The 13,919-nt window shown below is 41.9% G+C and overlaps 1 protein-coding gene across 1 annotated transcript in view; it reads right to left on the bottom strand.

The window, feature by feature from the left end:
* The window catches only part of adamts10 (ADAM metallopeptidase with thrombospondin type 1 motif, 10), a 45,815-nt gene extending 32,171 nt beyond the window's left edge, over positions 1 to 13,644 (bottom strand). The window contains exons 1-4 of the mRNA XM_041041174.1: positions 13,594 to 13,644; positions 8,035 to 8,434; positions 1,828 to 1,967; positions 1,464 to 1,673 (exon numbers count right to left, since the gene is read on the bottom strand). Of these exons, the coding sequence (XP_040897108.1) occupies positions 1,464 to 1,673; positions 1,828 to 1,967; positions 8,035 to 8,137 (453 nt within the window). The 5' untranslated portion in view covers positions 8,138 to 8,434; positions 13,594 to 13,644. The remainder of the gene's footprint in view (positions 1 to 1,463; positions 1,674 to 1,827; positions 1,968 to 8,034; positions 8,435 to 13,593) is intronic.
* Between the last annotated feature and the right edge of the window lie 275 nt (positions 13,645 to 13,919).

The following is a 13,919-nucleotide window of genomic DNA, read 5'->3' as shown; positions in this document are numbered from 1 at the left end:
CACACTCAAAGGTGGGGTGAAAAGCTAGTGATAGGGTGGGGTGAAGCACAGAAATAATTTATGACAGCATGCATTTTCAAACTGTCCGTCCCGGAAGGCGTTCATAGTGTTGCACTTGAGTGAACACATGAAAAGTCACAGAGATAGTTGTATTAAAAATGAAACAAGAGGCACTTGGACTGCCTTATGCCCTGCTAGGATCACCATTACAAGAGAACACCAGTGCTCACAGTTCAACTAGTCTGTCATCAAGAATGCTAACAGAAGCTTTAAAAAACCTGTTTTAATTCATTAATACGCACATTTATGCAGCAAGGCACACAATATCCAATCACATCTTCTACTCCATTTGGGATACTTGTGGTCTAAGTGTGACGTTTCTTCTATATATTGTTCTTGAGTTATCGTGTCTACCACAGTGGTGGCGGGACATGAAAAGTTCAAACCCTGCTTTTTTTTGCCTCCACAGACCTGACAAATCACTGCATGTAGTGGGTATGAAGGTTGGATTGTCAGTTTTGGAAAAGTTACAGAAAGGTGGTGAAGAAGCACTTCTTATGGCGTATACTGGCCTCTTTGGAATGTGGCCGTTCAGGTATAAACACTTCTTCTTTTAGACATGGTCAGGCAGCATGTTATATGACCATGTTCATTTCAAGTATACTGATGCCGCTTTCATGCCAAATCAGAATCCTCGTAATTATCAGGAATTGTAAATAACACCAGCGTCAACATCCAAGTCATAATGACGACAGGAAAACTGAAAACAAAAGCAATCATGGACACCTCATGTCTGCCAAGGTCGTTAGGCATGTCAGTTGTTTAAGGTGATCAAACCCAAATTTAGTGGTTATAGTATTATATTGTCAATGCACAGTATTTTTGACCCTCAATCGTCAAAATGTGCTATTATACATTATATAATATAATTATATTGTTGCTATTATTTTGAGCTGTCTGATGAAATAAATGCTCCTAAGTCGTAAAAGTGGGAATCTTTCCCACCTCTACTTCCATTCACATGTGAGGGTGGCATGAACTCAGAGCAGTGGTAATAGCATATTTAGTGCAGGATTTCTAGTAACTGAACTGTTACGAGAGAAAATAACATCCCTTTATCTTCCATGATAGATAAAGTACATCCCTAAATGACAGTTAAAAACTTGTGCAACTTGGCCCGTTAACAGGAATAAAAATCACTGAGACAAGAAACAAATTGCCTCTTTGGGATTAGGTTTTGAAGTACCTAAAGTTTCATTCTAGATCATTTCGCTTTCTGAGGACCACACAGGTTGGCTTGGCCAAAGATTAAGGCTGGCCTTAAGACTCAAGGTTTGTTAAAATTTCATGCTTTGATGTTGGAGTCAAGCGTATATGATCCCTTACTTGCTGAGCTAGCCCTGCTGCTGCTGACCTCACTCAGTGTATTAGCTGTGGATTAGACTAGGAGGTTTCAGTCTTACCAGGCCATTGCAGTTGCTCAGGGCCACTTTGCTGGAGTGTGGCTGGTCTTGGAGGTGTCCTATGTAGTGGCAGTGGGGAGAGTAAGGGTGGCTCCAGGCTAATCGACCCCTCTTCCAGTACTCCACCCTGAACTGCCGGGACAGCAGGCCTCCCTGTAGCGTCAGGTTCAGCAGGAAGTTGTTACGTGATGTGGACAGCTGGTAGAAGAGCTTAGAGACAGAAAAAGAGAGTTCAGTTAGATGCCCTTGTTTCAGAATGTTAAGTAGTTTAGAGAGCAATTTAAAGTTGTGTACAAATACAAGACAAACAGGAAGAAAAGATGAATGGAAAAATAAAGGTTAGCATTTGCAAAAAACATCATACAGCATCAGGCAGCCTGTCTTCAGTGCTCCGTCGTCTTCTTTGGTGGTACTGAGGCGTTTCTGCATCAAGCGTCTCACCATTAGGTCCCACACGTACTGGGATGGCAATCTCATACTGGCCTAGACTGGACAGGAAGGCAGCTAGAAAGAGAAAGAAATAAAGAAGCCATATAAAGAGAAAGAGTCAGAAACTTGTGGACTTTTTGGCCCATTGCTGACAAAGCCCCTCCACCAGTACCCTTCTCCTCCATGAGGCCAAAGGGACGTTGCCATGGTTACCCTGAAACTGTATACTTCCTGTCTGTCCCAGTCTGTGCCGGGTCCTGGTGGAGATTTATTGTCCAAACACACACAGCTCCAAACAGCTAACTAACGGGGAAAGGTCACCGGCAAATGAGCCCTGTTTTTTTTTTCATCAAACCTTTGGCCTCAGTTGGTGGAGAAGCAGCCCATTCCCACACAGAGTAAATACTCAGAGATCAGAGTTCCCTGGTACAGACTTGGAGAACTCTGTCCCAGGAAAAACCACTATGTTAGGCCTGGCCTGAGCTGGCACAATTACAAATGTTGCCTTCACATGGGACTTGTGAGATTGCACTGTATTTTCGACATGGGAAGTTTAGTACAAAATATGTTCTGCATTTAAGTGGTTTCAGTTATAAGAGCAAAAAATGGACGGTGCCTTTTTCCCGTTCCAAAAATGGTTAATGTGTCACTGTTTTTTTTTTTTTTTGGATGTTAATTTCATGTTTAATTTTCTTCTCTTGCTATATAGGTACACAATGATGCAGCGAGCTAAACACACTTCCAGTAAGGGTTCAAAAAGGTGGGATGGCCCGTGAGTTTTTACTGGAAGCAACATGGTTTTCCCTAACGGTGAAAACAGTATTGGACAAACACAGACACAGTGGTTGCAAACTGGAAAAAGATGCAATACATTTAACCAGATTTTGACAACAGGTACTTTTACTTACTGTTAAAGAATGTGGAAAGCAACTTTTTGCCTTGTTTATCAGTCAGCCAACAGTTCTCCTGTCATTTCAGAGCCTGCCATTTCCACCAATTCACTGAGTACCTTGACATTTGCCTTTTTTTTGTTAAAATTTGCTGTCTTTTATATTACAGGGTCATCAGATTAAAGGTTTGAGTTAGAAAACTAATATACATAGAAAACATAAGCTGTGATAAAAACCTAACTTATCAAGTACCAATGGCTAGTTGTTGATGTGGACTATAATGGACACCCGAAGGCACCGAAACCCCTTCAGCTCTATTCCTCAAAAACATTCCTAAGAGCTCTGAGCTGTTTTCCCACAACACATCCATCCTCCTCCCACAAACCATGGTAAATAATCAGGCAGGTGGTATTACCATTACCTTTGAAGCACAGGAAAAGCTCCTGGAGAGAAAATGAAGGAAGGTTATTAACACAGTAGATACGGAAGAAATTAATCAGACCTCACACAGAATCAACTTCTAGGTTAATGAAAACCAGCTAAAAATATTAGTAGTTTGAACTAAAGGTTTGAACGGAAGTGGTTTAAAAAAAAAAACATCTAAACCTCCTCTTCGCAGGATTTTCTATAGGTTCCTCTCGCTCCCACAGAAAATCTGTTGGCTCCATCCCACAGGGGGAAAAAAAATGTGTAGTCTTTAATATAGTATTTTTTTAATCTAAAAAAAACAGCAACAAACAGTCACTCAGCTCCTAGAATTGGATAAAATCATTATCATGTCATCTGTTTCTCTGATAGTTTATGTTGTTTCCCATAGTAACAGATCCAGGCTTCAAACCAGATGTTAGAACATCAGCGTTCAGAGCAGCAGTGTTATGTTGTTGTTGTTGACAGAATGAAACCATCATATGTAAACTGGTGTGTTAATCACATTTGGATTTGTACAGCTTACTGGAAGATGAGACACTTACATGCAAGATTAAGTAGACTTACAATAGCCTCACTTGTTATTTTCACATATAAAATCTTGTCTCATTGCGTTAGAGCAAACATATGTCATCCCTTTTGCAGCTGTTTAATTTAATGACTTTTAATAAGTAGAGGAGGAGGAATGTGTTTAAAGAGTTTTTACAACTGGTTTCTATTTCTCCCATTTATGTCTAAGAGAATTCCTGTTATGCTACAAGTGAATAAATTATTGTGACCCTGCCTGGGGCCACTTGATAAACATGGTTGGAATTCAGCTTTATAGAAAACAAACAAACAAACAAAACACAACATATGACAACACGTGTTATGGTTTGCATCACATCCTGCACACAATCATTCCTGCACGATCTTCTCTTCAATCCTGAGAGTATAACCTTATACACATGTCTGGTATTTTACCTCATAGCAACCCGAGCCCATAGCAACCTTGCAATAGCCAACAGAGCAAAATACAGTGTGTTCATTTTGCATCTGAAAATACTGAGTAGACATCAAAACATAAAACTGAGATTGAGCCGAGATTGAGAATGGAAACATGCCTGCTAAATTTAACAGGAGACACTCCCTGGCTAAAGAGTGACATACAGAAGCATCTGTGCTGATAAATATACATGTCCACCCATGGACAGGGCATCACCCTGGTCCTGTTATCACCATATGAAAATAGAGGAAGGAAATACTCTGGATGGAAAAGTGTCCCTCCCTCCATCCCAGGCACACCTTCATGGCACCTCAGACCAAACACTGCTGCTCTGCTTCTTTTTCAACAACTGCAACAGGATGAAGAAGCTACAATTATTCAGTGTAAACTACAAGAGTGAGAAATCTCATTACAGGAATGAGAGGAAAATAAGCTTTAAAAAACACAGTCAGTATCACAAACAGCTGCTTAACTCTCTCATTTTGTGTATCTGACTGTGCCTGTTTTTAAGTGCTACTCATGTCTGCAGTCAAGGTATTGCATAGACTGATATGGCAAACCTGTTAACAAACAGTTGCACATTTACACATCTGTTTTGGAGTCATGTTTCTGTCTACCTGATGCATTTAAGTCCAGTGTTCACTCTCTTTTAGCTCTGTTTTTGGTCTCTACCAACTCCTAAGGGAAATATCTTGCTCGTTAGCTGCTATATGCTCCACTATGTTCAGTACTTACAAACAGGACTTACAAACTTCTGTGCAACAAAAAAGGACTGAACAAACTATTGTTGCTAATACTTCTAGCCAGAAGACACACGTGCCTATAAAGATGGGGACTGTGCTTTGCAAAATTCAAATAATGGAAATCTTAGGATGACAGATTACAATTTTATTGACAATAGTGTTCTTCCAACGTTGTTGCAACAGTTTGGGTTAGGCCCTTTCCTGTTTAAAACATGCACAAAGCCTGGTCCATAAACAAGTAGTCTTCCCAGTTTGGTGTGGAAGAACTTGACCAGCCTGCACAGAGGACTGACTTCACTCCCATCCAACACCTTTTGGATGAACCGAAACAGTGACTGTGAGCCAGATATTATCACCCAACATCAATGACGGATTTCACTAATTCTCTTTTGGCTGAATGGGAGCAAATCTCTGCAGCCTTTGGGGGTAAAGTTTGAAAGTTTGCATACTTTTGTCCATGTAGTGTCTTCTGAAGGAGATATAGTAGTTCACCAATGCCTGGGTCTCAAAACATCCACCCGTCATCCATACTGAGGGATGGTCTAAGTGTCCTCTTAGTCCATCCACCCAATGGACCCTCACTATAGGGGCAAGAAAAGACTAAAACACTCTGTCACGCTCTATGTGCTTTGCTTTATCATCACAACTGAGCCGAGACCGCTCACTTTATTTGTGGGTTCTGTCAAAGCAGGTCAAACAGGACTTTTTAAACAAACACACAGACACTAACAAAGTGAACCATTTGCTGTTGGAAGAGTGCAAATCAAAACTGACTCAAAGAGGTTATCATTGGTGTTAAGATATCAGTCAAGGCCTGGATGAGAGTTCAAGTCCAGAGGGGAGAGAAGGAGAAAAACAAAATACTTTATTAAGATTTTTCTTGTTCTGTAAGTTTTGTATTATTTTTCGCCTCAGAGTAAAAATACAAGTTTGCAAAAAATTCAGCAAAATATTTTAGTATTCTTTGTTACTGCCTTAAATGTTGCACCTTCCATTAGAGTAACATGGCAAGTCGGTGCAAGAAAATGAGAACTTGTTAGCAAACGGTTGCCTATTTACACATCCAGCAAACATGAAACAGCGTTTACTGTCATTTGGAGAGATGTCTGTGCACCTGATAAATGTAAGTCCGATATTCACTCTCCCTTAAGCTCTGTTTTGGTCTCCACCAACTCCTGAAGAAAATATCGGGCTCTTTAGCTGATTCATTATGTTCATCATCTAATTACTGACTACATCTAACTACTGCCTGTTGTTTGGTGCTTGGCAGGAAGGGTACAATGGGCTTTTGGAGCTTTGTCACTGGAAAAGCTGGTGCTGGAAATAAAACTGATGAGAGCAGAGTTGCAGGCCAAAAAATCAACAATGAACTAAAAACGCTCTGCAAAGCTGAGAGGAACTGCACTGTTGGGTCATAATTCTTTGTGGGTTCATCACTATGAGCAACTCATTTTACATTAGACATTTTAAAAAACAATAGACATTTTTAAAAATAAAGTTATTGACTAGTTCCACTTCCACAAAACTGTCCTTAGGTCTACGAGAGATTGAGCCACGTCAGTGTTTGAGGAATGGGTTACTTAAAGACAGCATCAGGGCAGACTATTGGAGACAGACGGTGGTGAGGGGTCAGAGGTTAAGTTTAGGAAACACACAATCACAGCCTTGTTCTGGGTGACGAGACACGGACACTCAGGGAATTTATGTCTTTGCCTTCAGGAGATTTCAGTTGCTTCTGCTTCAGTGTGTATGTCAGAGAGACAGAGAGACTGTGTGGTGAGAGGTGAGGGGGGGGAGGCACGTGGCTGTGCCACAGCAACATGATTTGTGGAAGCAGAGTTCAAGTTCAGCAGCCCAGACCTGCAGGCCTGGAGTGTGCCTCAGCTGGTCAGACAGCCAGGTCAGATCCTGAAATGTTTTCTACGGCTCATTTCACCCGTCCTTTTCCCATCTGAGCACTGTACACGTGAATTACAAATAATAACAATTACAGTAACTATGGAACACGTGGTGATCCTTAAAATAAAATTAAACTATAATCACATATTCTCATTAAATTCAAATTTAAAAAGGGTATTTATTTTGAATTTCCAAACATGGGTAGCACTGAGTTTCTTTTTTTTTTCTTACTGAAATGAAGAACAGATTTCACTCTAGGAACCTCGACCATAAGTAATCTTGCTTAAAAAGACTGAAAATAATTAAAGCAACCCACAGTATGAAGGCAGGATCACAGACAATAAACCAATGATGTTTTCCCACTCTTTATAAAGACCTCAAAGAACAGGGTTAATAGTGTGTTTAATTAAAAAGGTCTCTGAATCTCTTTTCACACAACCCACAGTGATGCTGGATTAAACTTAAAGTTTTTGACTAGTTTGAAAAGTTCAACCCGTGTTATACAACCTGGCTTTAGACCTGATCCAGACTAAAGTGGGACACCAGTCTCACAATGCTCTGTTTTAGAAGGAAAGGGGGAACACATGTTTCTGTAATAACTGTAGGATTACTATGGGGTAACTAAAGAATTGTCATAGGATCACTGTAACTTTAGAGTGGATATGGTGTTGTTTAGGTCTATCCATCTTAGCCATAAGTTCAGCTTTTCTCAGCCTCAGGACCACTTGAAAATGATTGAGTCCAAGTTGTGTTACGTTGCATAACCCCCCAAAAATCCTGCAAACTTATACAACTGCTCTGACAAATTGTGTGGCCAACCTGTGCCAGTCTCCTCCTCTCTCCTCAGTGGTGGAGAAAATGTGCTAGAGACTAGAGAGAAATCTTGTGTTTGTAAAGTCTCTCTGTGTTTTTGTTAGTCTCATTTTACTGTGTGCAGTTGCTGTAAATACAAACCGAGTCATTCCTGCTGTGGTAGCTTCACAATAAAAGCTTTCCACTGGTAAACTGGTGGGATACTTTTATTGTGAAGAAGTCATAGGAAAGCGTTTGTCAGCAAGTCTGCGGAGCGTCATGAACGGTACAAGAAAACTGCTTTATTTTGCAGCGCGGTGCAGTGGAAAAACAGCTGCACTGAGGCAGCGTGGCAACTAACCCCCCACAGTGGAAAAACTTTATGAATCATTATCACCTCCTCTCACCTTGTGATTGAGCAAACTCATCTCTGCGACCTCCTGCGACCTCGGTGGCAACCATGACGACGATAACAGTGCAGACCAGACCAGTCCTCCGTAGCGTTTCCATGGTTACTACAGTAGTTGCTATAGTAACTGAATTCAGTGCAGTGGTTTCCGAGCCTCTGTCCCAACATGTCTCCTGCCCTCTCGAATGCCCCGTCGCCTAGCAGTGGGACAGCTCAGCGCTCTGTTGGGCCATGGCTGCAGGAGGAGCTGACAGTTCAGACAGACATAGCAGCCTCTACAGTGTTGGTCAGGAAGTGGGGATGGACCCTCCAGAAGTCCTCATAGAAGTAGAGAAAGCCTGGATGGATCTCCCAAGGGGCTAAGCAGCAATGGTAGATGTAGACCCCTCTCTGTTGCCCTGTAGAAGAGAAACTGTTCAGTGATTACAAGAGGAAGGCCAGGAAAGGGAGTGAAAGGGAGGGCAGAGACAGATTTAGGCTCAAAGTGGAGGGAGGAACAAAGGAGACATGGTGAAACACAGACAGAGAGAAAGCATGAGATCTCATTGACCCATGCAGTTCCCAGTCTAACAAGACAAACCTACCCAGTTCATATTCAGCATCCAGTGAAGGACCACTCAGTCCCACATTGTTCCCTAAGCTAATCAATCTTGGCTTTGGCGAAGGGCAAACACCCTGTCTTTCACTCTGATGACCAGAGACAACAGCAGGTCCCAACCTGGGGCCCCTGAGGCCCCACTCTTTAAGCTGCCTGCCCACCGGAAAGAGTTCAAACACAAAGGAAGCCATTGATCTTGTAAAAAGCTGTGCTTAATGCCCAAACAGGGCTTGAAGTGAGTATTATGTCAGAGGCTCTGGGGGTAAAATGAGCCAATTTGAGGAGAGCAGCAGGTTGCCATCACGGCTATGCTGGCTGACTGTGGTGGTTGGCTGTATGGCTGAGTGACTTGCTGGCTGGCTGCCTGACTGTACAGCTTACTAATTGGCTAGTGTCCTTGCTAGGAGACAGAAGGATATGAGTGTCTATATGAAGGTTGTTTACATCTGAGACAAAGGGTGAAGTACTGTAATAATTATAGTTTGACAACTGTAGTGAATACAGATATCAATATTTCGGATTGTGTGAGTTTTTGGAAAGAAAATCCAGTAACAATATTCTCACAGATAGTCAAACACATATTACCTATACACAATTTTTATATGGATCCCTGAGCTTTTAAGTGATGGTGACAATGCAAGTTCATGTGATGTTTTAAGCAACATATGTACAGATACCAGTATATCCAAAATAAACTAATTCTCTAGACCTTCTCTAGATGTGCAAATGAAAAGAACTACTGAATCTTGGTTAAATGTCTAAGCTGAATAAAACAGGACCGCACCACTTGCTCTACAGGTTTTTTGTTAAATAAAACAACCAGGATTTATTGCAGGTCTTATATTGGTCTACCTTACTTTTGGCAAGGTGTAATTAATAAACTGGCAGCCGAGCCTCCAGTGATCTCTAATTTATTGCAAGACGTGTCTGTGAATCTTGTTCTTAATTTCAGACACAGTGGTGGTGCAGAGCTTTTTTGGTAAAAACAGTGGTGTATCATCTGCATAGTACTGAATGATGCCAGTGAAATCCATAGTGAAATTCATCAGCAGATGTTAATTGTTGTTTCCCTGCTCAGAAATGACTGGGAATTGCTTTGTCTTCCTTTTTTTTTTTTTGCCGGTGAACAGAAAATGAAGTTTGTGTGATAAGAGGGATGATTTAGAGGTAACAGGTCATCACAGGTTTAAATCTGGGAGAGGAATTTTGTTCATTTTCCACACTACCTCTTTGACTGTCCTGTGCTATAAATAAACCTCAGTGATTTTAATTCAGCACTATTTCTTTTCTTTTTTTTTTTTGTTTTGTTGTTGTTGTTTTTTTTTTACTTACAGACTAACAATGAGCATGAGAAAATGACTTCCTCAGACCCACAGTGCCCATTACAAAACAAACCAGAGCCAGGATCAGGAGTGACATTTTCATGGGTGCCCTTCTCTTTGACTTGAGTTTCCTGGCTTTGGATTGCAGTGTCAGCTAAAACCCAGACCTTGCTATCCTTCAGTAAAGTCTGCCCACCCAGTTCACTCGTGTCCCTGGCTCCCCTCCCTCCCATCCCTCCCTCAGAGCAGTCTGGGGAGAGAGGAGCGAGCGGAGACGCCACACTGGCCCAGATGGCTGGCGGCTAACCAACTGCAGCCAAAGGTAATCGGAAGCAGATGGGAAACTTTTTGGTGACGAGAGCAGGGGGAACAAGTTGCCTCCTGAAAAGAGGAGGAAAAAAGAACGAGTGCAAAGCCCGAGGGGAATGAAAGAGAGACAGCAAGAGTGTAAGCTGTTCGAGCCAGCTGGGACAGCCATTCTTGAGTGTTAATACCCTGAGTGTGGAGGAATGAGCTGAAAAAAAAAGCCGTAATGTGCCTCTCATTTCATTTCAAACAGCAATGGGAAGGTACAGTAAAAGGAGAACGTGCTTAAAGAACACTGAGGGGTCTTTGTACTGTTGCAGCTCATATGCGGAACAACTGAAAGTCTTTCTCTCTTCCCCTCCCTCAGGCTTTCTCTCAGTCATTTCCTGCACAAGCCAAACTCCCCTCCATTTTCATTACTTCTTCTGCTCCCACTCTCAATTTATTGTGGGGTTATTAAACTTGCAGCTTGATATCAAGTGCTTTTCATTACCACTAACTCTCCCCTTGTTTATTTAAACAAGAGTACGAGGGAGAGACTGGACCCCCCAATGCTGTCCCCCTGACGCTTTTCAAGTAAAGCTGCTTAAAAAGATTTGTGGACAGCGTTCAAAAGATCCCCACAACAACATGCATGCATTGCCTTCTTGGTAAATTATTGCCACATTATAAACCGCACAGAAATACAGCTAAATTAAGAGTTAGCTGTCTCGCTGAGGTGATGGTGTCGTACATCTTCCATGGTCTGTTGTGCAAAACTCTCCCTCTGGGCTGTATCACTTTTGGCGAAATAAAAAACGTATGTTTGTCGGCAGGCCAAGTGAGCACATACGCTGACTCTCTCCTCTGTGTTTTGCTTGGATGAATTACGATTATCGAGCATATAGCTGCAATCACGGCCAAGAGAGAAAGTGGCCTGAGCTGCAGACAGGCCACACAATTTCCAATGCAATCACAATTTGCAAAAGAGAAAAGGAGGGGAGAAGAAAGGGGTCGTTGTTATAACAAGAGAGAGAAAAATTGGACCGCTCAGGATAATTAGGTGGGAATTTCAGGGTGGGCCAGATTTGCAATGTAATCAAGCCAGTGGACCTAGAGGGGTTTTGACACATCATTTTTTTCATCTTGTCATCCACTAGTGAGCACTGACTGGTGCTTTTCATGCGGTGAAAAGGATGTACAGTGAGTTTTTTTTTCCTCTAAAGACTGGAGCTAACTATGCTGTCCTTGTCTCTAACTGTTGCCAGGGAGAGTGGAGCTATCCGAAAACTAGCACACTAATCAAAGCCATATGACCGGCTCAAAGTAAGGTCTGTGTGGAGCAAACAGATGCTAAATGTCCCTCAGCTTAGTTTCAAGTGTAGCATTCCCCCACTCTCTCTCTCTCTCTCTCTCTCTCTCTCTCTCTCTCTCCCTGTACTTTGATCAGGGAGTAGCTCATGAATCAGCTTTAGGTTCAGTTTATTTCATTAAACCAGTGGTGCAGCTTCTCTCTCCTAATAAGACCAAGAGGCTGTGGGATCAAATGGCCCAAGAGACATATGTCACAAGTCAGATGCAGCATTTCAGTCTGCCCTTCAGTCAAGATTCACACAGACTTCCACCTGAAACCCTGAACAGGTGATAGAAATAATACAAAGAACTGGGGGATAAATCTCAGACTAAACTCTCTGTCTGGTACAAAGACAGAGAAAAGAGAGAGGCAGGCATTCCTTTCTCAATTTCCCCAAATAAACAGTGTGCAGATGAAAAGTGGGAACATAAACAGGCCGGAGAACCTCGGATGTGCTCCCCTAACTCTGAAAATGTGCCTCTCAAGTCTGAAACAATATTTAGTGGGAGAGAGAGCTGACTCGACACGAAGTGAGTCAGCCAGCAGCACTGGGAACAGAGCACAGATGGTAGGTAGGAAGGTTTTCTCTTTCTGTCTTTTATCATATTCTTTTCTTTGCAGTTTTTGACTGCTTTAAGGCTGCCGAACGGTCCAGAACACCAAAAATAGTCATTTTACTATCACATAAGACAACGAAAAGCAGCAAATACTCCCATTTGAGAAGCTAGAACTGTATTTTGTTTTGCTTGAAAAATGGCTTGAATGAAAAATTATCAAAATACTTGCCAACTGACATTCTGTCAATTAACTTATAGTTTTAGTTATTATGTCTTTGTAACCCACCATAGATCACATAAAGCACTTTACAGATGCAAAGGAAGGCTGTAAATATGTGTGTGGGTTGGGGGACAGGTGTGCAATATTAGGGATGCATTGATCCAACATAGCAAACTGGTTTTGGCACAGTTACTGACCTTAATAGGGCAGAGGACGTGACACCACTGATCCAGTTTAAATACATTTTCTTGACCAAACAGTTTCTTAATTTCACTATGAAATGATCCACACAGTAAGGTGTAGTGAGAATCACTAAACTTGTACACAAATGATAGTGTCTGGTATTGTTTGATTTGATCTGAGGATATGTTAGCTCTTGATAATGGTGTCTGGTACTCCACATGTCCAGTTAAAATAAAGAAATTATGCATTAAACAAACACATAAACAAACTAAAAAATAAAATAAAATAGAATGATGCTGCACAAAGATCAAGAATGAAACACCTAAACCTGTAGGTTTTTGCAAAGTCAGCAGATGCAATGACTCATCTATCATTTCTGCTGTTCAATCAGGGACCGCAGATTGGCATACATGTCCATACATGTCCTTCAGCTAATTACAGCACATCTGGGAGTCTAAAGACTGAGTTTTAACATCTATCTCGGTAGTATATCAGTAATACCAATAAGAAGTTATATAATCTAGAATTTTGTTGTGATAATAATACAACTTCTTCTTTAACTTGTTATAGTGTTCCTGTAGTTCTTTTGCATCAGGGAGAAACTGCAAGTTGCTCCCCCAACCGGTGAATTATACAATACCGCCGTTCACTTATGTACCTGATGTCTGCTGTCGGCCACATCATCTCCTCACACACACACACACTCTCTGACTGCCCTGTCATCAGCCAATAAGGAGATCCCAGCCATGAGCAAGAGCTCTTGAGGAGTAGAGAATGGCAGGATAATCCAATGATTTTAGGAAGGATACTGTACAAACACTGAGTCCATAAAGGTGCTAATCATGGTCCTATGACACCACAATGAAAAAACTGCAAAGACTAAATGAGGTCGACATTCAAAGTGTCTGCATAAATATTTCTAGAGAAATGAGCTCACAAGAGTTGAGAAACAGCCTCTTGGCAGCATCATGTCAAGACCGCTTCCCTGCAGAGCTGTGCATGAAAAAGCAGAGCGTGTGGCCGGGCTCGGTGACCTACCTTCCCGTCTCCCCCGTGCAGAAGTTTCCGCTGTGTGAGTCTGTCCTCAGCAGCGGACCGGAGCGGAGAGGAGGCGGCGCCGGCGGGTGACTGAGGAGACTCAACTTCTTTGACTTGCAGAACCAGAGAGCTAAAGTTTGCTGTCAAGTCGCCCGTATTACAACAATTCCCCTTCCGGTTACAGATTTCACAATAAAAGTTGCAGCAGAGGCGAGGTTTTCCTTGCGATTTGGGTTTAGAGCTGAGTCCCCTTCAGTGCACGTTTCATATTACTACATTTAGCATCACGCACGTTACTCTGCAATATATACAACATCAGTGTATGT

This window comes from Toxotes jaculatrix, chromosome 6, assembly GCF_017976425.1.
Source record: "Toxotes jaculatrix isolate fToxJac2 chromosome 6, fToxJac2.pri, whole genome shotgun sequence".
Lineage (NCBI taxonomy): Eukaryota > Metazoa > Chordata > Actinopteri > Toxotidae > Toxotes > Toxotes jaculatrix.
The sequence above is the reverse complement of the archived record's forward strand: the minus strand, read 5'-3'. Positions and strand labels throughout refer to the sequence as shown.